The 26771-nt window shown below is 45.1% G+C and overlaps 1 protein-coding gene across 1 annotated transcript in view; it reads left to right on the plus strand.

Moving 5' to 3' along the window:
* The first annotated feature begins 207 nt into the window (after positions 1-207).
* Positions 208-26771, plus strand: part of LOC138651269 (G-protein coupled receptor family C group 5 member C-like) — a 33057-nt gene continuing 6493 nt past the window's right edge. Inside the window, exons 1-2 of the mRNA XM_069741336.1 lie at positions 208-255; positions 25595-26660. Coding sequence (XP_069597437.1) covers positions 25607-26660 — 1054 coding nt within the window. The 5' untranslated portion in view covers positions 208-255; positions 25595-25606. The remainder of the gene's footprint in view (positions 256-25594; positions 26661-26771) is intronic.

The raw sequence follows: 26771 nt of genomic DNA on the forward strand, positions 1-26771 counted from the left end.
GTATTCTCTGAGGAGCACCTTGTAGGAGCAGGAGGCACTGGATGGGGCTGATTCACTTTGGCCACAGCTCCTCCTGTGAGCCCCTGCCCTGCTCACCGCTTTCTCTCTCTTTGGAGGGTGGGTTCTCTCGCTCCTCCACTTGTTAGAGGGCTGGCCACCAGGAGGAGGGGGATTAATACTTTGTCTGCTCTTCATCCAAACACTTGATTGCCGGATTCCAGACTGAAAGGAGACCACATAAAAGACTTGCATGTGGTGAGTATCAAGAACCGAGGGTGCAGATACTTTCTGGGAAGCAATGTGCCATGCTGCTACACAGATAGAGGGGTCCGGTCTTAAGAATGGGACGTTCTCGTCTTCATTAATGGTCTGAAGTGTCTACAGCAAACCTCAAATCGATTTCTACATCTCTCGCCGTCACAATTATGAAATGTCAGCTTCTTGGAAGGTTGAAGGATCTTGGTTTTGGGTTAGCGTTGGACTTATTTAGGTTTTTGCTTTCTGTGCTTATTGTTTTGGCCTTTTACAATACTTCTGATAGGAGATATGATGATGTTGATCGACGTTACTGGAAATGTATCATCTGATATTAAAACATAACCAGCTTGTTAGAGGATAGTTAACGAGGTCTTTCCTATATTGTAATTTATTCCCTATCCATAGTATGGTGGATAACTCACTGATTGCTGAAGGTCTGACCATTGGTGTCCCCGTGACCTCAAAAATGTCCTGGTGGACACCACAATCAGGAGAAGAACAATATATGGGCCCTTTGCAGCCCAACTGCTCATCGTAATACTCAATTCCACTTGTTTTGGAGGTTATAGTGGCCCCCTTACCTCATGGACCCCTGGTCTGAGTTGAGGCCCAATAATGCGTAGTTCCACTCCATTCGCTGTCTATAGGGCTGGAGGAAAAAACATGCTCCTCTCCATTCAGACCTGGATCTGTAGAGCCTCATTTTCGGGATTGCTGGGGATACCAATGCACGGACCACCAGAAATTAATAATTTATCCTGTAGTAAGGGGATACCTTACTATCTTGTGAAAAAACCTTTTAAGTTACTGTATTTTTGTTGATATAGCATTATACTGGCAGTCATTAAAGGGAAGATTAGTAGGTAGTGTTAGGCTGGGGTCAGAAAATGCATGAAAGTTGCTTCTGCATATTGCGGCATGACTAGCTCCATCTGCTCGGCTGCATATTGGTAAGGGCAGGAGCTGGACCTAGTCTGGTCCAGAGATCGGACCACACATGCTGTGATACTGTCCACGCAGATTGTTGGTCAGTGTGGAAAATTGACCTTATGCACTGGCACATTGGTTGTCTGAGAACTTGAAGTATGCGAGATGTCTTCAGCTGGATCTTCGCCTAGATCCTCGGTAAACACATACTATACCAAAACGTTAGCAATCACATGTGTGTGTCCCTTGTTGGTGACATCTGGAGTTGCTAAACATTACCCCAGGCTTCTTCAGATGGCTCCAGACAAAGCGTGGTGAAACCAGAGGAGACTCCAGCTTAGAGCATCTGTAGGATACTTACCATAATTTTGTCTGTTTCATGGAGTTTACCTTTAATCTTAAGCAAGTAATAGACATAGGGCATGATTTATCAAGGCCGGCGTTGTTCGTGATGGGGAGATGGGCTGGAGTCAGACGCTCCTGATTCATGAAGAGTCTATGTCTCTTCATGAATGAAGAGCGCCGGACGGGTGGTGTACACCTCCATGAGCGCCTATCTACAAATCTTACTCTAGTCCATTTGTGATGTAGTGAACGACGCTGCTCGTCATGCCCTTGTCTAAGCTCCAACCATTTTGGTGAAGTTGGGAAAAATTGGCGTGAAGATGCCAGCAGTTGCAAAATTTTGGCACAGCTTCGAGTTGCACCTAAATTTTGAGACTTTTCAAAGCTTTTATGCCTGAATTCTAACGTGAATGCTTTGATGCACTGGGCTCATAATATTTTATGCAACGTGTGAACCATACAAATTGCAAATCAGGATGTCAAGTCGAGGACCAGAGTGAGTGACTACAGACTGCTCACTGTGTGCTGAGCACTGACTGCTCACCGCCCCCGAGGACTGGAAGCGAGCGGCTACAGGGAGAATAGAACTTCATTTTCTTCCTGTAGCTGCACTTCCAGTTAAACGTTCACACATGCATACATTTTTTTTTTTGCTGAGAGATTTCCTTTCTTTATATAATTTACTATTTCATTATTTACCTAGTTTATCGAAGATTGCACATAAGTTTCACTGCGGGTTAGTTGATAAAGTCGTGTTTGTTGGATCTTATTCCATTTCCTCTATTATGCGATATCATGCTTAACAAGGAAAGGTTGTACTAACCTGTTTTGTGAATTGCTCTGTTTGTGCTGATAAAGTTTCTTATTAATGAAGTTTGTTATTCAGGAAACAACAGGAACATGTTAAGGCTGAAATAAATAAGTAGGATGTAGATTTACTGTATCCTTTAAAACCAAAAAGAAAAAAAAAATCACCATTGACTTTGTGCCTGATTTTTGTCAAATTTAGTGCGTTTTGCCCATTTTTTGGTTTGCGCTCATCTCATAATTCCATTTCAGCCTTTTTTTAAGTCTATGTGCTCGCCTGTTTTTTTGTTTTTTAGTTTTTTGGGTGTTGTTTAGTGAATTCAGATGTTTTTGCCTTATTCATCAATAGTGACTTTTAAAAATCTTGCAAATTTGGAAAGTTGCATATTTGGCGACAGTTTGAAAAGTTGCGAAGTTTTCATCAAAATAAGTGACAGGGAAAAAGCCCTTTTTTCAGTGTGTGACATATTGATGAGCTTGTCGCAATAAATTTCAGCGAATACCACAAGACAAAGAAAGAAAAGTAAACGCAAATGATAAATTGGGATCATGTGAAAAATAAAAAAAAAATACTTATACCCCTTTGCTCCTCTCCACCAGAGGTGTATCTAGGGTTTCTGGCATCCGGGGCAAGAATTCATTTTGGTGCCCCCCCCAGGACATATGCGATTTTCACACTTAGTCATGTACCCACGAGCTCCTCTCCCTAATGCTCTCAATATTCAGTGAAAAACTGAGAGACGCAGAAGAGAATCTCGATGTCACAGGAGCATAAGTATGAAAATCGCATATGAGTGAAGTGTCCATGTGACGACTACTGGAACCTGCAGAGCAGAATCCTGACATCGCAGCTTCTGAATTCTCACAACTCATGCACTGCACACTTTTAGGATTCTCCCTTGCCGGTGGACGGTCATGTCAGCACAAGCATGTGATTTATATACTTCTGACCAGATTCTGACTAGACGTGCCCGGCCTCGCTCAGTTCATTTTCATTGAAGGAGGCCACACATGTCTAGTCAGCACGTGACGGCATGTATGTAAATCGCCAGCGCGAGAGAATCCTGACAGCGTGCAGTGCGCACTGTGAGAAGTCAGAAGTCTGCAGTCACAAAGAATGACTGCAGACTCATTACAAACCTGAACAACTCCTTTAATTCTACTAACATAAATAAAAACATGAGAGTTAGTCAGTATAACAAATAACATTTACATCCAGGTACCTTATAGATGACGTCGTCTCTGGAGCCGTTCTTCTTTTCATCTTGTCCAGATCCAATGATTAGTTTTCTCATCCACAGCCGTCTCTGCAGACTTCCATCTTCTCCACTCTTTTGCAGAAAATCTCCACATGATGCCCTTAAAGATACAAGTGTCATTAAAATGCTCCTGAATAAAAAATTGCCCCTCACTATATTGTCTGCACAAAATATGACCCCCACACTGTCCCTCTTATGGTAAATGCTCTTCACTCTGACCTCTCCTTTCCATACCGGCCCCCTCTTCACACTGTCCTCTCATACTGTGTCTCCATCTATAGGGCCCAGTATTTATACTGTACTCTCTCATTACACTCCCCCTCCTTGGTATACTGTCCCCTCCTGGCTGTGCCCTTACACTCTCCCCCCCATGCTACGCCCCCACTACTCAGTTTCTATTCTGTGCCCACTCACTTTTCTCCCCCCATACTGTCTCCTCACACTATTCCCCGCCTTCCTCATACTGTCTCCTCCCACATCCCCCTGTTCACCATACTGTCTCCTCATATATTTACCCCCTCACTTTCTATACTGCCTGCTCACCTGACTCCCCATTGTGTCTGCACACATCCCATCACCCTTACTCCCCGTACTCTGTCCACATACATTTTTCACATCGCTACTCATACTATGTCCACATACATTCCCCCGTTCACTCCTCATACTGTCTGCACCCATCCCCCATACTGTTTCCTCAGATATGCCCCCCATTCCCCAGTACTGTTTCCTCAGATATGCCCCCTATTCCCAGTACTGTTTCCTCATACATGCCCCCAATTCCCCAGTACTGTTGTTTCCTCATACATGCCCCTCATACTCCTGTACTGTTAACTCATACATGCCCCCCATTTCCCAGTACTGTTTCCTCATACATGCCCCCTATTCCCAGTACTGTTTCCTCATACATGCCCCCAATTCCCTAGTACTGTTGTTTCCTCATACATGCCCCCATTCTCCTGTACTGTTTACTCATATATGCCCATTATTTTCCTCTACCCCACCCCATCATTGCTCTCTTCACCACCGCCATCTTTGCCTTCTCCACCACCACTATCATTGCTTTCTCCCCCACCACCCCATAATTTCCTATTCCACAACCTCCATCATTTCCTCCTTCCCCAGCACTCGCATCATTGCCCATTCCACCACCATCATTTCCTCCTTTGCCTTTTCCACCATATCCATCATTTTCTCTTCCCCCACCATCCCCATCATTGCCCTTTCCACCACCATCATCATTGTCCTTTCCGCCGCCATCACCATCCTTGTCCATTCTACCACCTCCATCATTTCTTCCCCCCTTATTATTGCCCTTTCCACCACCTCCATGATTTCCTCCTCCCCACCATCATTGCATTCTCCCCCCACCACCATCATTGCCCATTCCAATTTCCACCTCCATCATTGCCCATTCCAATTTCCACCTCCATCATTGCCCCCCCACCCCCATCATTGCCCATTCCACCTCCATCATTGCCTCCTCCCCCTCCATCCCAATTATTGCCCTCTCCCCGTCAGCCCCATCATTGCCCTTGCCTCTCCTCCCCGTACACACACACACAAAACCATTTACGTCTCTGCACATTCACCTGCAGCGCTACGCATGCACGCACAAACACACACACATATTGCATACAGTATAATGCCACACCTAGTTACTCCTACACAAGTGGCTGAGCTCCGAACACCTCGTACACACGCGGCTCCGCTCCATACACCTCGTACTCACGCGGCTCTGCTCCATACACCTCGTACTCACACGGCTCCACTCCGTACACCTTGTACACATGCGGCTCCGCTCCGTACACCTCGTACACACACGGCTCCGCTCCGTACATCTCGTACACACACGGCTCCGCTCTGTACACCTCGAACACACGGCTCCGCTCTGTACACCTCGTACACACATGGCTCCGCTCTGTACATCTCGTACACACGGCTCCGCTCTGTACACCTCGTACACACATGGCTCCGCTCTGTACACCTCATACACACCCGGCTCCGCTCTGTACACCTCATAGACACACGGCTCTGCTCCATACACCTTGCACACACGGCTCCACTCCGTACACTTCGTACACACACGGCTCTGCTACATCCACACAAACCCCTCCTGACCACACACAAAAGCTCGTCGAGCACCACGACAACCAGCAGAGTCCTGCACTACACGGAGGCCCTTCATCATGTGACTCCTGACTCCTCCCCTCCTGTGACCAGGTCCTGTGCGCACAGAGCAGCTACAGCCATAGTTGTGGTGTGCGGCTCTCTGCGGTGGAGGGGCTCTGTTGCGGGACAAGTGCGGTCCCACCCAGAGAACAGGACTATCTCAGTGTGGGGGCGGCAGAATGCCACCGACGAGGAGCCTCCTTGGACCGCCGCATCATGAGGCGGCCCGCTGGCTCCCCCCTGTCGGCTGCGCCCCGGGGCACCTGCCCCGGCTGCCCCCCCTGAATACGCCACTGCTCACCACTACCAGTCCGGTCATTGTTGCATCTTCAGATCGGCGTTGGCAGCTGAAAACCATGCCTCTAACAAAAAAATGTTCAATTTTGGTTAGAAAAATATTTAGAATTGAGAGTCCTCAGTGGTTGGTACCTTTTAATGGCTAACTGAAAATATGGTAACAAATTGCAAGCTTCCGAGACTACGCAGGACCCTTCATCAGGCTAGACAATTTTGGTTAGAAATTTTACACCACGCCTGTAACCTGTGGAGCAGGATCAAGATCTAATCAAAGTTCCTATACTGAATTAGGCCACTAACTTCTTTTAAAGCTTAACTTGTCCAATTTTCTATGACCCTTTGGAAGTATTGGCGTATTATCACAGGCTACCATACTAACACTAACTGAAGTAACCAGGATTCCTTACATTACCGTCAGACATGTCTTCAGTTCCCTATGTGTGAGGACTGGAAGAACAATGCTTTATGGCAACCAGTGCAAACCTCGATCTCACAAAGATTTATGGTTCTTGACCGTGAAACATCAGCAGAAACCAGACTCCTGTTAGATGGACCTTGTACAAGGATGTGCAACCTTAAAATGGACAGAAATCACCGTTTATTCCAGCCGAATCTTGATATGCCTTGTGAATCAAGTTCCTGGAATGTTTGGCGAGATAATAGCAAGAATAAGGGAAGTCAGGGAAAAATAACATTCATGTACAATGTCAATGATACCAGAAGGGTAAAGTGAAAAGCAGCCAAGTGATAAGAGAGCTGAATACAAAGAAACGTGACGCGGCTCCACTTACTGGACCAAGCAGATGAATCCAACAGATTAACATGAATCACAGCTGTGGTCAGTGCGCCTAGCATATATACAACCACGACAAATAGTCATCACCCTGCCGGGCCAAGCACAAGGGCAATGGGTGTGCTCGCAGATATTACAGAGTAATGTAGCGGTATTAGACCTGGTATATCACATGGCAGTCTGGGGGCGTAAATGACAGCAATCAAGAACTTTTCTAGGAAAGTTTTTGAAGGAATCTAGCACAGAGATTGATCCAAACATCTTGGAGGACTAACCACAGATCTTCTGTGGATTTCATCTGTGCAAATCCTTCTGTCTCTTTATATAATCCCATACAGACTGGATGATGAGATCAGGGCTCTGTGGGGCCGGATCATCACTTCCAGGACTCTTTCTTCTTCTTTACACTGACATTGGCCAGGTGTTTAGGGCTGTTGTCCTGCTGCAGAATAAATTTGGAGAACCAATGACACCTCCTTGATGGTATTACAAGATAAATAAGTATCTGCCTGTATTTCTCAGCTCTGACGACAACAAGAAATAGGCAATGTTGAGAACTGTAGATGCAGTGAGCACAGTGTCAGGGTTCTGAAATGTGCATACATTTGGCCTTGTGCCAACTAGTCGTGCATGGCCTCGCTCAATACTAGTCGGAATATGGCTGGAAGTAGGCAAATTGCACACTTGTACTCCCATGACCGCCAGATCCCGGCAAGTCTTGCAGGCTTGAGCCCCAAACCTGAATAACCCCTATAATTAAGGAGTTTTTTTCCATCTTTTAATATTTTGAAATGTGATTAGGACTTGCTATAACATTATGATCGGTAGTGGTCTGACCTCTGACACCATCGTGAAAATGAAGTCAACGAGGTCCCAACGTATTGGTTCTTGAAGAGGGATGAGCTGCAATACCAAAAAGTCAAGTGTTTCCAGAAAAACTGCTTTCTTCTAACTCTAAACATGTTCATTTCAAGTTCATCTTGTAGTTGCTTGTCTTCTTCAGACAGTTCCTGCTCCTCCTTCTTGTCCTTCACAGGGTCGCGCTGCTCGCCGGCGGCCTCCTTGCCCTTCCCGCTCGGGGTTGTCTGTTGACTCCGGCTCTGTTCCTCCATGTCCGCCGATGAGTCTCAGTTCAGAAGCACATAGACCGGCTGATGGACGCATCTAGACATGTTGTAATATTTAGCTGGCACACAACGGTAAAGTAATGTCAGACAAATACCCCGAGCTCGTCCAACGTATTCTTGCTCAGCGTACCAAGACTTCGTTTACCGGTTAAACATTTACCGTATTTTGATTCATTTTGCATCTGGTATCAGTGAAGTCCTACAGTCCTGTTAAACCTTGTAATTAGCGGCAGGCCTCCTAGGCCCAGAAGGTATTAATAGCTTCTTCATTAGTCCGATGTAGCTCGGAGGTAGAGCATGACTTAGCCTAGATGAAGATGACGCTTCTTCCTTTCTCATTTCCCAGGTGGTTTAATGACAAAATGTTAGATTTGAGAAGCTTACGCGATAATCTCCAACGGTTGACGTGCTCTAATATTCCATTTCTTACGGCTACTTGATTTTCCAGTAGCGTTTATCAGGCATGTTAGTCATAAATTATCAAAATTCCCTAATCCTGCACCAGGAGAGAGCAATAAATCTTACGTCAAATAGCTGGGTCATTCCTCACATGTGAGAAGTGCCATCAAATTAACGAAATGATTTGTGGTGGAGCCAGAAGTTCTCCGCCTTTTATAGCAGCCAGCTGTGAATCTCATGACCCACGAATGTCTCACCTAGACGACGGATTTTGCACTTTTCATATTCTTCTCTATAGTTAGATTTGACATTAGTGAAACCATCCACGTGATAGATTCCGTTTTCCCAGGACTCCAACCTGTTTTGTAGTACAAAAATGTGGAGAACCATTTTTTTTTCAGTTTCTAAGCTCTTGTTAGGATGTGTTCACATAGTGCTTTTTTGCAGCTTTTTGTTTTTTTTCAACACGAAAAACAATGTAATGACAAGAAAAAGTCTGCGCACATTACATGGATTTTTGATGAGTTTTTCATGCAACTTTGACATCCTGAGAATTTATAAAAAACACACCCTAGCTCCAAAAAAACGCAAGACTAAAAAAAAAGCATGGTGGAAATGAGATCTAAGGAATCTCATTTGTTTTACTGCTAATGTAAAACGCTGCACTTTTTAAGCAGGAAAAAAAGCACCAAAAACGGTACATGTGAACAAGCCCTAAGAAACATGGAACCACTGCCATGGACTACTGATGTAGCTTCTCGACAAGGGTCCCGAATATCTTTTTGCTCAACTCTGATCGTCACCATTGCAAAAACTGTAAATGCAAATTATATCAATTTGTAGCACACATTATACAGTATATAATGTAAATAATGAGAAATGACCTAATTTGTAGCACTGTGGCAATACAAAACTAATGGGACATTTACACTGAAAGATACGGTAATCGTTATGAAAAACGATTGTTTCGTGACTATCTTGCGGTGTAAACAGGCTGCCGATCACTTGGTGAATGAGCAAAATACTTGCTAAGGCTACGTTCACATTAGCGGTGCGTCAGGCGCAACCGCGGCAACGCATGCGTCATGCACCCCTATATTTAACATGGGGGCGCATGGACATGCGTTGTCTTGCGTTTTGTGACGCATGCGTCTTTTTCGGCGCAAGCGTCAGGGCGCAGAGGACGCAGCAAGTTGCATTTTTTTTGCATCCAAAATCGGCCAAAAAAGGACGCATGCGTCACAAAACAATGTGTTTTTGCATGCGTTGTGCGTTGCGTCGCCGACACAACACACAACAACGCAAATGTGAACGTAGCCTAACCGCTGAAATGATCTTTTATCCGCCATAGAAGATCATCGTACTCAGGGATAGATCACCCTATGTAAATTGGACTCTGCTGAGAAAAATGGCAACCCACGCGTACTGAGCGGTCTAGCTCGGTGTGCATCATTTGTTCTGGGCTATCTGTGTAAATATTCAAAAGACCGCCGATCAGCGGTGGTGTCTAAATGGACCCTAAGGAGGGGCTTTACATTTTACATTCTGAGGTCTGAAGAAATTCCATAGAGACCCAAGTCGGGGCTTTAACGGCAACCAAGTTGTTTTATCAACCGATATTGATTTTAATAATTTGGATCAATTATGGGCCAATAAAAACATTTTTATTATTTGCCTTATTATTTTGTTATAAATTGTAAATAGCAAACAGTCAGTTGATGAAAGATGGATGATAAAAAGGAGAATCGGGTAAGCTGGGAAGCGTAATGACATCTTGGACGTTGCTGTGATTACTAAACTGCTGGGCGATGTAGCACACATCTGAGAAACGTGATTGCGAACGTTCCGGTGACTTATTCCGCTGTCTCCTGGCAGAAGTGATGATTCAGCGGCCACACATGGGCCGGTATAGTCAGGACTAGCTGGCACTGAGTGGGAGGACATTACATTGCCCGGCATGGGATCCACTCTGTGTTTGTTAGTCCTGCTGTTAACATAGAAACTGTGATGAGCTTGGGTGATTCTCTCTCAGTTGTCCCATTGTCTAAGTTTATAGATGCTTGAAATTGGAGGAGGCGCACAACTTTAATGGGTTTCCTGTAATGCTGATAGCGAGTGGAGACTGAAACACTCTGTTCCAAACCGTTGGAAGATACTTACAATCTTTAACTAAATTAACAGTGGTGTTTTCCTATTGAATTTTAAGTTGGTTTCCCTGGGAAATGTAATTTTGTTTTAGTTTCGCTTGCATTTTTTGACATTCGCATTCCCGTGTTTAATCACTGGAGAGACCACCAAGCGTTCCTTAGAGAAGTGTGCACCTGACACATTATCCAAATTGCCCCCCCTGTGTTGTTCAATCCTTAACTCCTAAAAGAGACTCCTGTTTGGTTTCAGTCCACATGAACCAGTTTCTTTTAGCCTAAGGACTATAGGGGGTGTTTTCACACAACCGCATTTCTTATAGCCTAAGGACTATAGGGGCTCACTCACACAACTGTATTTCTTTTAGCCTAAGGACTATAAGGGCTTGTTCACACAACCGTATTTCTTTTAGCCTAAAGACTATAAGGGCTCGTTCACACAACCGTATCTTTTAGCCTAAGGACTATAAGGGCTCGTTCACACAACCGTATCTTTTAGCCTAAGGACTATAAGGGCTCGTTCACACAACCGTATCTTTTAGCCTAAGGACTATAAGGGCTCGTTCACACAACCGCATTTCTTTTAGCCTAAAGACTATAAGGGCTCGTTCACACAACCGTATCTTTTAGCCTAAGGACTATAAGGGCTCGTTCACACAACCGTATCTTTTAGCCTAAGGACTATAAGGGCTCGTTCACACAACCGCATTTCTTTTAGCCTAAAGACTATAAGGGCTCGTTCACACAACCGTATCTTTTAGCCTAAGGACTATAAGGGCTCGTTCACACAACCGCATTTCTTTTAGCCTAAAGACTATAAGGGCTCGTTCACACAACTTTATTTCTTTTAGCCTAAGGACTATAGGGGCTCGCTCACACAACCATATTTCTTTTAGCCTAAGGACTATAGGGGCTCGCTCACACAACTTTATTTCTTTTAGCCTAAGGACTATAAGGGCTCGTTCACACAACCGTATCTTTTAGCCTAAGGACTATAAGGGCTCGTTCACACAACCGCATTTCTTTTAGCCTAAAGACTATAGGGGCTCGTTCACACAACTTTATTTCTTTTAGCCTAAGGACTATAGGGGCTCGCTCACACAACCATATTTCTTTTAGCCTAAGGACTATAGGGGCTCGCTCATACAACTTTATTTCTTTTAGCCTAAGGACTATAAGGGCTCGTTCACACAACCGCATTTCTTTTAGCCTAAAGACTATAGGGGCTCGTTCACACAACCGTATCTTTTAGCCTAAAGACTATAGGGGCTCGTTCACACAACCGTATTTCTTTTAGCCTAAAGACTATAGGGGCTCGCTCACACAACCATATTTCTTTTAGCCTAAGGACTATAGGGGCTCGCTCACACAACTTTATTTCTTTTAGCCTAAGGACTATAGGGGCTCGCTCACACAACCGCATTTCTTTTAGCCTAAGGACTATAGGGGCTCGCTCACACAACTTTTTTTCTTTTAGCCTAAGGACTATAAGGGCTCGTTCACACAACCGCATTTCTTTTAGCCTAAAGACTATAAGTCCTTTCTCCGCGGCGTCCCCTTTCTGGCCTAAAAATTAGGGATATTTTTGCTAATTATTTTGTTTCTCCTCAGGGAGCTACTCCCTGGCAAGATAATGTTGTTTCTTTGTTGTAATGTTTTCATATATATCTATATATATTTTCTGGAAAAAAAATGCATAAATTACTTAACTATGTGTGTTTCATTGACTTTTGTAACAGATGTTTATCAACCAAGTAATTACTGTAAGTATGATGTTGTAATGATTTGTCCAACAAACAGAAATTGACTTTTGACTATATTTTTTTATTATAGCAAAAGCCTTTTTTTGTTTTTAAACACCATATTAATATCATATGGTTTATCTTTTTCATAAAACATGACATAACCCATTATGTTAGTTAAGTATAACAGAGTGCTATCACAGCAGAGTCAAACAAAAACATGTTTACAACCAAAAATAAAAAAGATTCTTCATAAAACAATTCTTATTACAGATTTCTGTAAGTTGGGTGGAGGTGATAGCGGAAGCTCCGGGTCCTAGTCAGGTGGCCTCTGTTGTGCCAATTGTCCATCATCCTGTGTGTATGATGTTTGCCCCTGCTCAAAATGATGCCCTTGCTCATATTGGCCAGTTGTGTATTGGCTAAAATAAGGGTTTTGAGTATGGCCCTCATGAGGTTGAAAATAAGGCCTTGCATCATAATCCCCCCCCCCCCAATATGGCCATGTCGTCCAAAACCAGGTTGGTACCAGCCTCCAGCACTGGGTCTGGACAAGTGGCCATATTGGGAAGGTTGATGGTATTGTGACGCCCAGGAGACCGGGATACCCAGCACCGGACCAATGGAGTCTGTCTCTTGAGGGGGATGTCACGGGTGGCTTGACCCGGTGCTGTGGCCTCAGGCAATGCACAGTGTAAGGGGTATCATGAGGGGACAGGCACTTACTTGATCAGCAGCAGGTTCTCCCAGCGGTGACGATCTCGATCCTGGATAGATGGCTATTGTCCAAATGAAAGACTGAGGCACTGAAACGTTTAACCAGTTTACTTTAACATAAAAGGATTTACAACCAGTCCTGTCACCGGAGTCTCTATGGGAACTCTGAGTTACTTTGACCCTGCCGGGGTCTTTGCCTCTTATTGTGCGCAATTTCTGTGTGGCCCTGCTGCTGTATGTGAACTGGCTGCCGGCCCAATCTGTCCCCTCCGGGTCCTGGTTCGACGGGCAACCCGAGTCCTTTTATCGGTTTACCCCCTCTGGGAGTACCGCTGAACTCTGTGTCTGTTGCTGCATCCAACCCTAGTGAAGCTGATATCACCTCACGTTTTGTATTATATATAATGAATACAGCCACGGATCCGGTATCCGTCTTTGCGCCTGTTCTGGGTAGTGATTAATGCTACCCGGTTCTCACAATGTCCTTTTTCTCTATCCCTCTTCTCCTCAGGCCGGTGATTTAGGCCTGGTAACAGTCACAGGGCTGTTAGAGATTCAACTGTATGACCTCTCACTATCAGCTCCTTGGCCCAACTGCCATTTCTTCTCTCAGACCAGAATGGATCAAGGGGAGTCTCTGGAGCTCCCCCTTCTGGCCGGAGGTGGTAGTGCAGTCTTGCTATTTTAGTATTTGTACTTACTGTCAGTAACTATTTTTGTGGCAAATACCCCTAGGGGTGCCACATTCCCCCTTAGTTAAGAACAGTACTCCGGGACTGTGGGACAATAACATTTTGAAATAACAATTAATATGTACAGAGTCTTAAAAATGAAAAGTTACAAAAACCACTCAAGGAAACAAAAATAGAGTTCTGTAAAAAGTCACTTCAAATAGCGTCCATTAATACAGTTCTATCCTTGAAGGTATTAGGAAAGGCACTGTACTTAGTGTCCAGGAATTTAGTTCCATTTTTCCAACGGAGTTATCAATATAAAGTCTAAAGAAAGTTCAAAAAGAGCAAAAAGCAAAGTTCAAAAAGCAGTCTTTCCGGAGCTTTGATTTAGTGCCTCCGGGCTGATAAAAAGTTCAAGAATATGCAAGAAGTTCATACAGACAAGTCTCTGTAGGCACTGGGCTTAAACGTTGCAGACTGATAACAATGACTATACTACATTTTCTGTTTAACTATATACGGCATAACATATATACAATTCACATTATGAGCTTTATAGTTGGTAATCTGCATACCTGGCCGGTAATTGACCCTGGGTACTACGCTGTGATCTACGTAATAGCGGTGTCTCTTCATGTGGTGTACTACTGTCTACTGCGGATGTAGTATCTGCCCGCTCTGCTAAAGATAATTCCACGACTATGGAGTTGGCAAGTCCACCGTGAATGGGATTACTCTGACCAGGAATCTGTTCTTCCTGGCCTGGAACCTCCTGTAGTACGGGGTCAGCCTCTTCCTGTCTTGGGACTTCTGGTATTGGGTTCGGTGTTGGGTAAAAGGCCACCATGGGAACCACTACTGCACCATGGTATGTTAGTAGGGTTTTGGGAAAGTCTCCTATACAGGTGTGATACACTTCCTCTTCTTTTTCCTTTACTGGTTGAACCTGTATGGGTTGAATAACTTCTGGTTCTGGCTGGACAACGTCTGGCTCTTTCAATGCTTCCGGACATAATTTAAGATTGTCTCTTGACACTAGTACAGATGTTAAGCCTCCGTTTTTGCTAATGAGACACATTTTAGGATTATCCACTCTTGTTGGTAAAACTGTGTAGGGTACGGCTTCCCACTGATTGTCCAGTTTATTGGTTCGACGATTTCTCTTGAGCACTTGGTCACCCGGTCTTAATGGGGTCGCTAGAGCATTCTGGTTGAAAGTTCGCTCTTGTCTTTCTCTAGTTTGCTGAAGGCTTCTTTCCACACTCTCTTGCACTTGGCGATACTGCTTTTGCCGTATGATATCCCAATTGGAGTCTTGAACTTCTGCGTCTGGTTTCAGAATTCCCATTTCTAGATCGATTGGTAATTGGCCGGGTCTTGCACGCATAAGGTAAGCTGGGGTGCAGTTGGTGGAGCTCACCGGGACATGATTATACAGATCCACCAAGTCAGGCAATTTCTCTGGCCATTGATTCCTTTCTGTCTCAGGTAAAGTCTTTAGTAGGTCTATTACAATATGGTTCATCTTCTCGCATAAGCCGTTTGTTTGTGGATGATAGGCCGTCGTCCGGATCTTTTTGCAACCATACATATTACAGAATTCTCTGAAGATCTCTGATTCAAAGGCTGTACCTTGGTCGGTGAGAACCTGTTCCGGATATCCATGGGGTCTACAAAAGTACGTTTGGAACGCTTTGGCTGCTGTTTTTGCTGTCAGATCTTTTACGGGTACTACTACCAAGAAACGTGAATAATGGTCCACGATGGTCAAGGCATAGACATAGCCGGACCGGCTTGGTGTCAACTTCACGTGGTCCATGGCTACAAGTTCAAGTGGTTGCTTGGTGATTATGGGCTGCAGTGGTGCTCTTTGGTTCTTTTGATCGTTTCTTCTGAGGTTACACGGGCCACAATTTCTGCACCACTGTTCGATTGATTTTCTCATCCCGACCCAATAAAATCTTTCTCTTAGAAGTACTTCTAACTTTTTCCAACCGAAGTGACCAGCACCATTATGGTAAGCTTCGAGGACCATCTTCACATCTTGTTTAGGCACAATAATCTGCCAAACCAATTCATGTGTTTTCGGATTGGTGTATCTTCTACAGAGCTTCCCTTGATACAGGAACATTTTGCCTCTCTCTTTCCAGAGTTGATGCGTCTCTTCTGGGGCATCCTCATAGGGATATGCACTTTGCTCAGTCAACAGTTCCTTCACCAACTTCACAGCCGGATTGCTGTCTTGGGTGTCAGCCCATCTATGGTGTGCTAACGGATTAAAATTCACCTCTTGTTGTTTCTGATAGGTACTTGACTGATGATGTTTTGCCTTGGGACGATGGAAGGCTGGTAGTTCAATTTCTTCAAGCTCCCCCGTTTCCTCTTCTACATCTCTCAAGTGTGGCATCCGGGATAGGGCATCGGCATTTCCATTCTTGCGACCTGCTCGATACTTGATTATGAAGTTGTAATTAGATAACCGGGCTATCCATCGCTGTTCTAACGCACCTAATTTGGCTGTGTCCAGGTGGGTCAACGGATTGTTGTCAGTATAGACAATAAATTCTGCAGCGGCCAGATAGTGTTTGAAACGCTCCGTCACAGCCCAAACTACTGCCAGTAGTTCCAATTTGAAGGAGCTGTAATTTTCTGAATTTCTTTCAGTAGGCCGGAGCTTTCTACTTGCAAAGGCGATGACTTTCTCCCGACCTTCTTGCTTTTGTGACAGCACCGCTCCTAGTCCCACATTACTGGCATCGGTGTAGAGGATGAAAGGTTTATGGTAATCTGGGTATGCCAGAACCTCTTCTCCGGTTAGTGCCTTCTTTAGTTGTTCAAAGGAGTCTTCCCTTTCATCGTTCCACTGAAAAGGAGGGTTTCGGTTTGAAGGTTTCTTCGTCTGCCCTACCAAGGTGTCTTGCAAGGGTGCTGCCAACTTGGTAAATCCTTTTATAAATCTGCGATAGTAACCCACCAATCCCAGGAATTGTCTCACTTCTTTTGCGCTGGTAGGTCTTGGCCAATCCCTTATGGCGCTTATTTTCTCGGGATCTGGTGCTACTCCCTCCGAACTCACGATGTGTCCCAGGTACTGTACCTTTGGCTTGAGAAGGTGACATTTGGATGGCTTGACTTTCATGCCATACCTGGATAAGGCTTCGAACACTTCTGCCAGGTCTATTAAGTGTTGTTCGTAAGTCTTTGAGTAGACGATCACATCATCTAGGTACAGGAGGACGGTCTCGAAGTTCTTGTGTCCGAGGCAGCATTCCATCAGCCGCTGGAAGGTACCGGATGCGTTGCAGAGTCCGAACGGCATGCGATTAAATTCACATAGACCCATTGGTGTGGTGAATGCCGTCTTTTCCTTATCTCTCTCAGCCACAGGGACTTGCCAATACCCGCTTGTTAAGTCTAAGGTGGAAAAATAATTAGCAGATTTCAAAGCAGTTAAGGACTCTTCTATCCTAGGCAAGGGGTAGGCGTCTTTATGGGTGATGTTATTAATCTTCCGGTAGTCTACGCACATTCTCATGGTTCCGTCCTTTTTTTTGACAATCACTAGAGGGGCCGCCCAGGGGCTACAGCTGTCTCTTATTACCCCGGCCTGTTTCATTTCCCTCAGCATATCTTTTGCACATTGATAGTGAGCGGGCGGTATGGGTCTATATCTTTCTTTTATTGGGGGATGGTCACCTGTGGGGATTGTGTGTTCTACCCCTTCTATCCGTCCGAAGTCCAATGGGTGTTTACTGAAGACTTGTTCATATTCCGTCACTAGCCTATACACCCCTTGTTTTTGATGGGTAGGTGTTGAATTTATGCCCACGTGTAGCTGTTGGCACCAATCCTCCATTTCTCCATCTGAGCCATTGCCTTCCACCTGACAGGTTGGTTCTAAGGGCTCAATGGTTGTGATGGCATTGTTGTCAACAGTATATAGCTTTGCCATTGTAGCATACCTTGGCAAAGTGACCTCTTCCTCTCCACAGTTCAAAAGTCGTACCGGCACTCGTCCCCGGTGTACCTCGACTATCCCTCGTGCTGTGAGTATAGTGGGCCTGCTGTCGGTGTACACTGGTTCTATTAAGGCTTGATAATCTCGTCCCTTAGTACCAATGGCTGCTCTACACCATACCAGCATTTCTGTTTTTGGTGGGATTACAATAGACGTTGGATCACTTACCCTCACACTGCCGATTTCTCCACCTGCAACTTCTACCTGTTGCCTTAACATCAATACTTTTATTTCCCTCCGGAGAACTCTCTGCTGGCAGGATTGGGTAGTTTCAGCAATTTGCTGTAAGACAGAAATGACTTCGGAAAAGCAGTTCTCTAACACATTCATTCCTATCAATACAGTTGGTTCACAGTTCAGCCGGTCAACATCAACAACAATTATACCCTGTTTCTGCAATTCTACTTTACCAATCTTTATGGTCATCTCGCTGAATCCTAGTTTCGGTACCAACTTACCATTACTGGCCCATATATCTAGTTCAACATCAGAGGGCCCTTTATCAATATCTGCATCAGCCCAGTACCTCTTATAAAGGATATACGGTATAGATGAAATCTGGGAACCTGTGTCCAGCAAAGCGTTGAGGGGAATTCCGTCCAGCACGATAGGGATAATGGGTCGTCCTCCGATGTACCTGTCGTGCCAGGGTGTTGGGCCTTGAAAGTTCATTCCTGCGAAGCGGCCCGCATTCCCAGGGGATTCCCGTTTAAATCACAATCTCGTGCAAAGTGGCCCGGCTGCTGGCAACGGCGGCAAATGGGTTGTCCATCCGGTTGGTAGCGGTCGCGGGGTCGTCCTCTCCATGTCGGGTATCTCCGGGGTCTCATCCATGGAACATCCTCTCTACAGTTTGCCAACTCCATCTTGTGTCCTCTCATCTCCTGCATGGTTTTAGCCATTGAAGCAACAACATCAGCTAAAGAGTCAAGCTTTTGTTGAAGAGCCTCATTAGTACTGGGCCCCAGGGGCTTAGCAATGGCCCCGGACATAGCTGATGTCACTGGCACTCCCTGTTGTTGAGGTGCCTCTGCCATGGGTTGCGCAGGATCCTGATCCCGAGGTGCCTCTGCCAGCTGGAGACGTATAGCGCTCTCCTTTAATTGGGCAAATGTCAATTCAGGGTTCTTAAAAACAAGCATGCTCACATGCCCCCGGTGAGAAGGGGTGTAGAGTCCCTCAATAAATTGATCTCTTAGCAGTTTATCCGCTCCGGTGTTAAAAATGGGTTCAGCCAGTGTAAGTGATTTAAGGGCTTCCTGCAGGTTTAAGGCAAAGTCTCTCACGCCCTCATTAGCTTTTTGTTTGCAACTAAAGAATCGTATTTTAGCTTTGCTGCTGGCCGTGGTTTCAAATGTAGCTTTTAATCCAGCAAATATGCGTTCAACAGTGCCTTTTAGATCAGCTGCCCATGCTGTCACTTCTCGCTTAGCATGGCCACTTAACTGCATCATCAGGAGACTAACACGCTGAACTTCACCCACAGGGAACATGTCAAAATGGGCCAGCATCTTTTCTCTGAAATCGTCAAGGGTATTAGGCTCACCTTCATACATTGGAAGCCATGGGCCACCCGGGGTATATGGCATCAGCACCGGCATGATGGGCGCCACTCCTTGCACCGCTGCGCTGCCGGACTCTCTATTGACACTCTGTCTTTCAGCTGCATTAGCGTTGCCGAGTGCTGCGGCGTCTCCGTGCTGCGACATACTGTGCCCCCTTAGTTAATCCGGACCCTTCCGGTCCTCCGCTTCCGTCGGGATAGTGTAGATTCGTTCCGCTGTGCAGCAGGATCGATTTTCCCCTTGCTCTGATGTCAGATCGCTCAGCTTGGTGCCGCCCACAATGACACGCCCCCTGCTGCTCCCACCCACCGCGCTCTGTAATGGCGGATTCTGAAGTTTTTCAGTTAGACTGGGGCTCAGGTGATGGCGTAGCTCAATTAACAGTCTCGTGCCTAACGGTTATGAAGTGATTACCTCAGGGGATGGCGGCCATCTTTACTCCATTATAACCAATGGGGAAAAGTCACTTTCAATAGTTTTCAATGGGGAATGGATTTTTCTTTAATAAAGTCAATTTTCAAGATTTTTCATCCCAGTTTTCACAGTTTTGGGCTCCAATCACGGCACACAATACCCGGTATACGGGCTGGCTAGATCCTGTTCGTGACGCCAATTGTGACGCCCAGGAGACCGGGATACCCAGCACCGGACCAATGGAGTCTGTCTCTTGAGGGGGATGTCACGGGTGGCTTGACCCGGTGCTGTGGCCTCAGGCAATGCACAGTGTAAGGGGTATCATGAGGGGACAGGCACTTACTTGATCAGCAGCAGGTTCTCCCAGCGGTGACGATCTCGATCCTGGATAGATGGCTATTGTCCAAATGAAAGACTGAGGCACTGAAACGTTTAACCAGTTTACTTTAACATAAAAGGATTTACAACCAGTCCTGTCACCGGAGTCTGTATGGGAACTCTGAGTTACTTTGACCCTGCCGGGGTCTTCGCCTCTTATTGTGCGCAATTTCTGTGTGGCCCTGCTGCTGTATGTGAACTGGCTGCCGGCCCAATCTGTCCCCTCCGGGTCCTGGTTCGACGGGCAACCCGAGTCCTTTTATCGGTTTACCCCCTCTGGGAGTACCGCTGAACTCTGTGTCTGTTGCTGCATCCGACCCTAGTGAAGCTGATATCACCTCACGTTTTTCCGGTTGCTGTATTATATATAATGAATACAGCCACGGATCCGGTATCCGTCTTTGCGCCTGTTCTGGGTAGTGATTAATGCTACCCGGTTCTCACAATGTCCTTTTTCTCTGTCCCTCTTCTCCTCAGGCCGGTGATTTAGGCCTGGTAACAGTCACAGGGCTGTTAGAGATTCAACTGTATGACCTCTCACTTTCAGCTCCTTAGCCCAACTGCCATTTCTTCTCTCAGACCAGAATGGATCAAGGGGAGTCTCTGGAGCTCCCCCTTCTGGCCGGAGGTGGTAGTGCAGTCTTGCTATTTTAGTATTTGTACTTACTGTCAGTAACTATTTTTGTGGCAAATACCCCTAGGGGTGCCACAGTATGATGGCATATGGTAATGTGCTGGCCTTGGTGGGTTTTGGGTGGGAATGGAGGTGTAGGCACATGTGGAGGGGCTGCTTCAAATACTTGTTGAGCATGCACTTGTTGAGATGATGTAAGGCGAAGACGTTACGTGCTGACAGCTGCCACCTCTCAATGAACTCAAATAATTCATAGGGTTCATTTGGTGGGGTACATGCATCGATAAGTATTTGAAAACACCCTCTCACACGTAGCCTCATCTCACAGGGGACGGAGGTACCAGGCCATGCTCCTCGAATACATTTCAAAAACCTGACCGGCACATCCAAACATAGACTAAGTGTGAACAGGTGCTGAACCTAGAGTCGCCAACTCGTATATAGCTAAATAAATAAGGCAGCACACTGCAGCGCTAAAACATGTAAACTTGAAATATGAAATTTGAACTGCATTACTGCACTAGAAATATGAAAAATAAGAGCTTTTAGCGCATAAAAATGGCCAATTTTATGTGTACCTGGTAGCCCCGTTACGGCATCTCTCTTATACCAGGTCCTAAACTTGCCTTACCTCGCTGAGAATAAACGTCTCCATCTGAATGGGTACATGTGAAAACCTCTTCCTAGACTAAAATTCTCTCTCTCTGTGGAGGGGTACTGGACCTACTGTAATTAAAACACCTGTGGGCTAGGAGGCGGAGTGGACGATCAAGTTTAGGACCTGGTATAAGAGAGATGCCGTAAAGGGGCTACCAGGTACACATAAAATTGGCCATTTTTATGCGCTAAAAGCTCTCATTTTTCATATTTCTAGTGCAGTAATGCAGTTCAAATTTCATATTTCAAGTTTACATGTTTTAGCGCTGCAGTGTGCTGCCTTATTTATTTAATTTTATGCTCCTCGAATAGGCCTCCTCACCATCATCCTGTGCAGCCCTGGCCAAATAATTAAGGACCCCAATATCCACATTCCTGTGAGTTTCTTGCAGCTCTCTCTTTCTGCGGCCATAGTGGGAAATGACAGCAGGCTGTGGGGATGTCTCCAGTGGAACAGTAGGGCTGCTACTGTTTCCTGGATCATCCTGAGTTCCTGAATGTGGTGCTGCTGTGGGTGGTGGTGCAGTTTCTGGGCCAGTTGTTGCCGGATCTTGTGGTGCAACTGAAGATGTTCCAGGAGGGATGGTCCTGGAAGGATGTGAAGATGGGCCAGCCACCTCTTCTCCTTCCCCAACCGGATCTATCAGGGCCTCCGAGTCTGAGCCGGTCTCCCTCTCAGTGAGGTTGGACTGTGTTCTGTTTGTAAAGTATGAGAATAGTTAATTAAAAATTTAAATGTTACCTTTATAAAACAGATGTGTAATTTTTATTTATGGTTTTACTTACGGTCTCAGATCCATACTGGGATCTGAAAAGGAGAGTTGGTCATAATAACTATATTTTCTCTTTTTTTGGAAGGCGCTGCTGACCCATTCCTGGCCCGCTGCTGTCTTTCGCGCCTATATTGGTCCCTTATGCTGCGCCATCGTCTCATAACATCTTCCACTGCAATGAAAGAGAATAAAGTCATGTATAAGGCCATTGTGCACAGTGGTACCACAAGGTGTCAGTGATATTACAGAATTTAATGTGGCCTAGTAACCTGCATATCTTAACAAATATCATCAACATAAATATTGTAAACACAAACGGCACAACACGATATGATGGAAAATACATAGAATTTCAGGCCATAAGGACAGGTCCTCTCCCCTCTGTAGCAGTCTTGTTTAATGTAAACAACATCTATAAAACTCTGTACGTAACCCCTCTCTCATGTAATTAATGGTGCTATATAAATAAATGAGATTAATATTAATGAAAATAACAAAAGGCCCAAATTCATGTAGGTAATGCAGTTTGCAATATTATTCATAGAGAATCATGAGTGTACTTACTTATCTGCCTCTGGACCTCACGTGGCCGCTGCTCATATACTGAGAAAAGGATCCCACATATGCTCCTCCATGCCGCCTCTTTTCTGGCCCGGTTGGATTAATGGGCATCTCGCTGATCCCATATTTCTGGCCTCTCTTGCACCCGGACCAGCAGCCTTTTGACATTAATAATATTGGCCATGATGCAGGAGACTCCGTGGAGGCGTGCCGTAGACTTCCAGGATGTCTGTCTGGCTTTTTCAGCTAATTTGCATGTCTCAGCTTCCTGATTGAGCGCTTGGCACATTTCCTGTCACCTGCTGAACTCTTGCGTATTTAACCCAAGTCACACTTGCGGTCCGTGTGTAATCCGTGTAATCCGTATTTTTTGCGCACCCATAGACTTTCATTGGCGGATTACGCTGACAAACGCAGCATGCTGCGATTTTCTACGCCCGTAAAATACGGATGCGTAATATACGCCAAATATAGGGAATCATCGGTCCGTGTGCAATGCGTTGTTTTTGCGCCTTGCATACGTCCGTAAAACTCTCTAGTGTGACGCCGGCCTTAGAAAGTCACAAAACATGCGGGGATTACCTGACATACACGGGCAACCTCCGTATGTTTTGTGGCTATCTAACAGCAGAGAAACATGTGGCCAAGGAGACTCGAACAAGTCACTCGAGCTCTGGCGACATTCGGTGCATACCTGAGCACCCTGGGCAAACTCAAGTAACGAGCACCTGCGCTCATCACTAATGGGAAACTATAAATGGTCTTGTCAATGATTAGTAGCTACTGCCGCGAACAAAAAAAAAAAAGGACTGCATATGGAGATGTGAGAAAAAAAATTTTTCTGGACAAAACTCTGAATGATTCTTTATATGCCGTGTGAACCTACCCTTACAGATATTACTTCACCATGACATAAGGTTTGACAATATCTTTATAACTTTTCCGGTGACTGATACCAGAATGGTAATGGATGAAAGAGGTTAGATTAGTGTCAGGAGGGGGCAGAGAAAGTTGTGACTGTGACTCATTCTGAGGCCTTATAAAGAAACCTTGCTAATTTGTCTAATCAGATTGCCATTTAATTAGTTTGTCGCACTTCCCTGGGAAATACATCGGTTAAACGGAACTTTATAAAATATTCATCCTTTGTTATTCCCAGCGGGAATCATTCAAGACGTTAGAGAGAATTCAATATAATCTCCAGTTCCCAAAAAAATATTGATTATCTAGTCAAGTGATGACGGAAAATACTTTGATGTTCTCAGATTTACTTTTGTGTCAACTGCAAAGCAAGAAGGAAAGACTGACGACAGACTCGCTGGTCACCCATAGGACTTCAAGTCCATCTCCAGAGATCTTGATGCTCTTTTGTCCATGGTGTGCAAAATAATGAAGAGGTTTACAGCTCATGGCACTGTGGATAATCTCCCTGGACGAGAACATCAGAAAAAAATTGATGCAAGGTTGCAACACAGGATAGTCTGGATGGTGGATAAGCAGCCCCAATCAAGGTCCAAAGAAATTTAAACTGTTCGGCAGGCTGAGGGTGCAACAGTGTCAGTGCGAACTATCCGCCAACAATGAAATGCTATGGACCCAAGGAGGACCCCACTGCTGACACAGGGACATAAAAAAGCTAGACTGCAGTTTGCCAAAATGTACATGAGTGAGCCTAAATCCTCCTGGGAAAATGTCTTGTGCACAGATGAGACCAATATAGTGCTTTTTTGTAAAACACATTATTCAACTGTTTACCAAAAACGGAATGAAGCCTACAAAGACAAGAACACAGTACCTACAGTCAAATATGGTGGTGGTTCAAAGATGTTGTTGGGTTGTTTTGCTGCCTATGGCATTGAGTGCTGTTGCAGCCATGGTAGAGCCAAGCAAACTGTTATGTCCAACCGTGGCGCATGTGGATTTGTGGACCCACTGTGCCACAGGGCCGGGTCTACCCAGGAAGTGGCGTAAGTAAGCAGCTACCTTGGTGTTCACTGGAGCCTCTATTGGTGAGGTCAGGCTTGTGCGGCAGGTAGCCACCAGGTTCTGCTCCTAGGCAGAACCCATGTACTGCAGCTGCTGACCCCAGCAGTCAGGTACACGGACACTGATTTACGGCTTAGTTCAGACATGCCGATCTAGGATACTGCTATTGGTCGGCTGCAGCCTTTACATTCTGGCTGAAATGTATGAAGACTTCTTGGCTGGAATGTGAAGGCTGATGTGATGCCCCGTACCAGATGTTGATGCCCTCGCCGGGTGTTAACGTCAGGAGCTGAATATTTTTTTTTTTGCATCACACTGGAATATTAAGATTATATTATATCGTGGTGAAGAACCACTTTAATGTAAATTATGTGTAAACAGTATAACCTCAACAGAAAATAACATATTGACGGCAGAATAAGTCTACTGACTGGGCAGAACTCAACTATTGCTATGAGTAGAGACATTTCAGCCAGTAAGTGAATTAGACTGAAGAGAATCCTGTATATTCCAGTCCTGACTAATCCATTATTGCCATGCAGTGATGTGTCTGAAACGAAGGAATTTGTAGAAAGAAAATGCACCAATTTCTCTTGACCTTAGTGGTCACAGAAGGGTGAACTCTGGGGGATGGTAGAGAGCAGAGTAAACCTTGTATATACAACTGTCCTCACTTTGGGGAAAAAACAAGTCAAGAATTCCAAATAATTTCTGAGAATCTATCATCTTTGGGTCAATTATTTGTGTTTTAATTAGTTATCATATAATAGTATTAGCCTTTTAATAGGAATTTGGGAGGAAAATCATACTGTAAGAACCATGTGAAGCTTAGAATAGGATCAGGAACGGAGAGGAGTCAAACCTACTCTTACGAGAGGACCTACAGTTCCTGTATACATGTAAGTCCTAACATAGCGGAATAACTTATCTTCCTTCTGTTCTTCTTTCAGAAATACAAGGAGATGGAGTACATACATTACCTGCTCGTTTTCTGCTTGGCATCGTATCTGAAGGAAGGATTGGCTGATAACTCAAGTCTGCCATCAAACCCACCCAACGCTTCCGTGCTACCAGCTGGCTGTGGTCAGGATGTGAAGTCTATGTACTTTGTTCTTTGTGACCTTACAGCTGCCTGGGGTATTGTGCTTGAAGCAGTCACCTCCTTAGGCATTCTTTGTACACTAGTTTTAGGATTCATTTTTGTGGCACTTGCCCCTTCAGTCTCTCAGGATGTACGAAAGGGCGCCTTGGCCCTTAACTTTATGTTCTTGATCGGAGTCCTTGGCTTATTTTCTCTAGTTTTCGCATTTCTGATTGCCCCCAATTCCACAGTCTGCATAGTCCGAAGGTTTTTGTTTGGGGTTTTATTCGCCCAGTGCTTTGCCTGTCTGGTTGCCCATTCAGTCAGGCTTAACTACCTAGCACTTCAGAACAGAGGTCCAGGTGGGTGCCTGGTGTTCCTACTAGCAATCGGACTTTTCTTGGTTGAGGCAGTCATTAATGTGGAATGGCTGCTCATCACTAATGTGCGTCAATCGCTCCTGGATACTGAGTCTTCTGGACATCCGTGTAGCATAACCAATGAAGATTTTGTGACGGCGTTGGTCTACGTCATGTTCCTCATCGTTGCATCGTTGGTCATCCCTTGTCCGGTTCTCTGTGGACACTACTTACAATGGAAATGTTATGGAAGACACATCGTACTGACGGCATTTTTCTCACTTCTCATCTGGGTGGCATGGATTATAATGTATCTCTATGGCAATGAGAGGCTGGGGCGCCCCTCGTGGGATGACCCAGTACTAGCTATTGCTTTAGCATCCAATGCTTGGGTTTTTGTCTTGTTTTATATGATCCCACAGATATTGGAAATGACAAGATCCGGATACAAATACGACGACGACGCCCTTAACATATTGAAGAGACATTCTGACATCCCACAGTCCTTAGTCATGGAAAACAGAGCATTTTCAATGGATAACCTGGATGAGCCCGTCAGCTCCAGGCATGAACAAGGTGAGTTTACTTAAAGAGAAGCTGTCACTAGGTTTTTGCTATCCCATCTAAGTGAACCATAATATAGGGTTAAAGACACTGATCCCAACAATTTCTCACTTACTTTACTGC

Source organism: Ranitomeya imitator, chromosome 10 (assembly GCF_032444005.1).
Source record: "Ranitomeya imitator isolate aRanImi1 chromosome 10, aRanImi1.pri, whole genome shotgun sequence".
Lineage (NCBI taxonomy): Eukaryota > Metazoa > Chordata > Amphibia > Anura > Dendrobatidae > Ranitomeya > Ranitomeya imitator.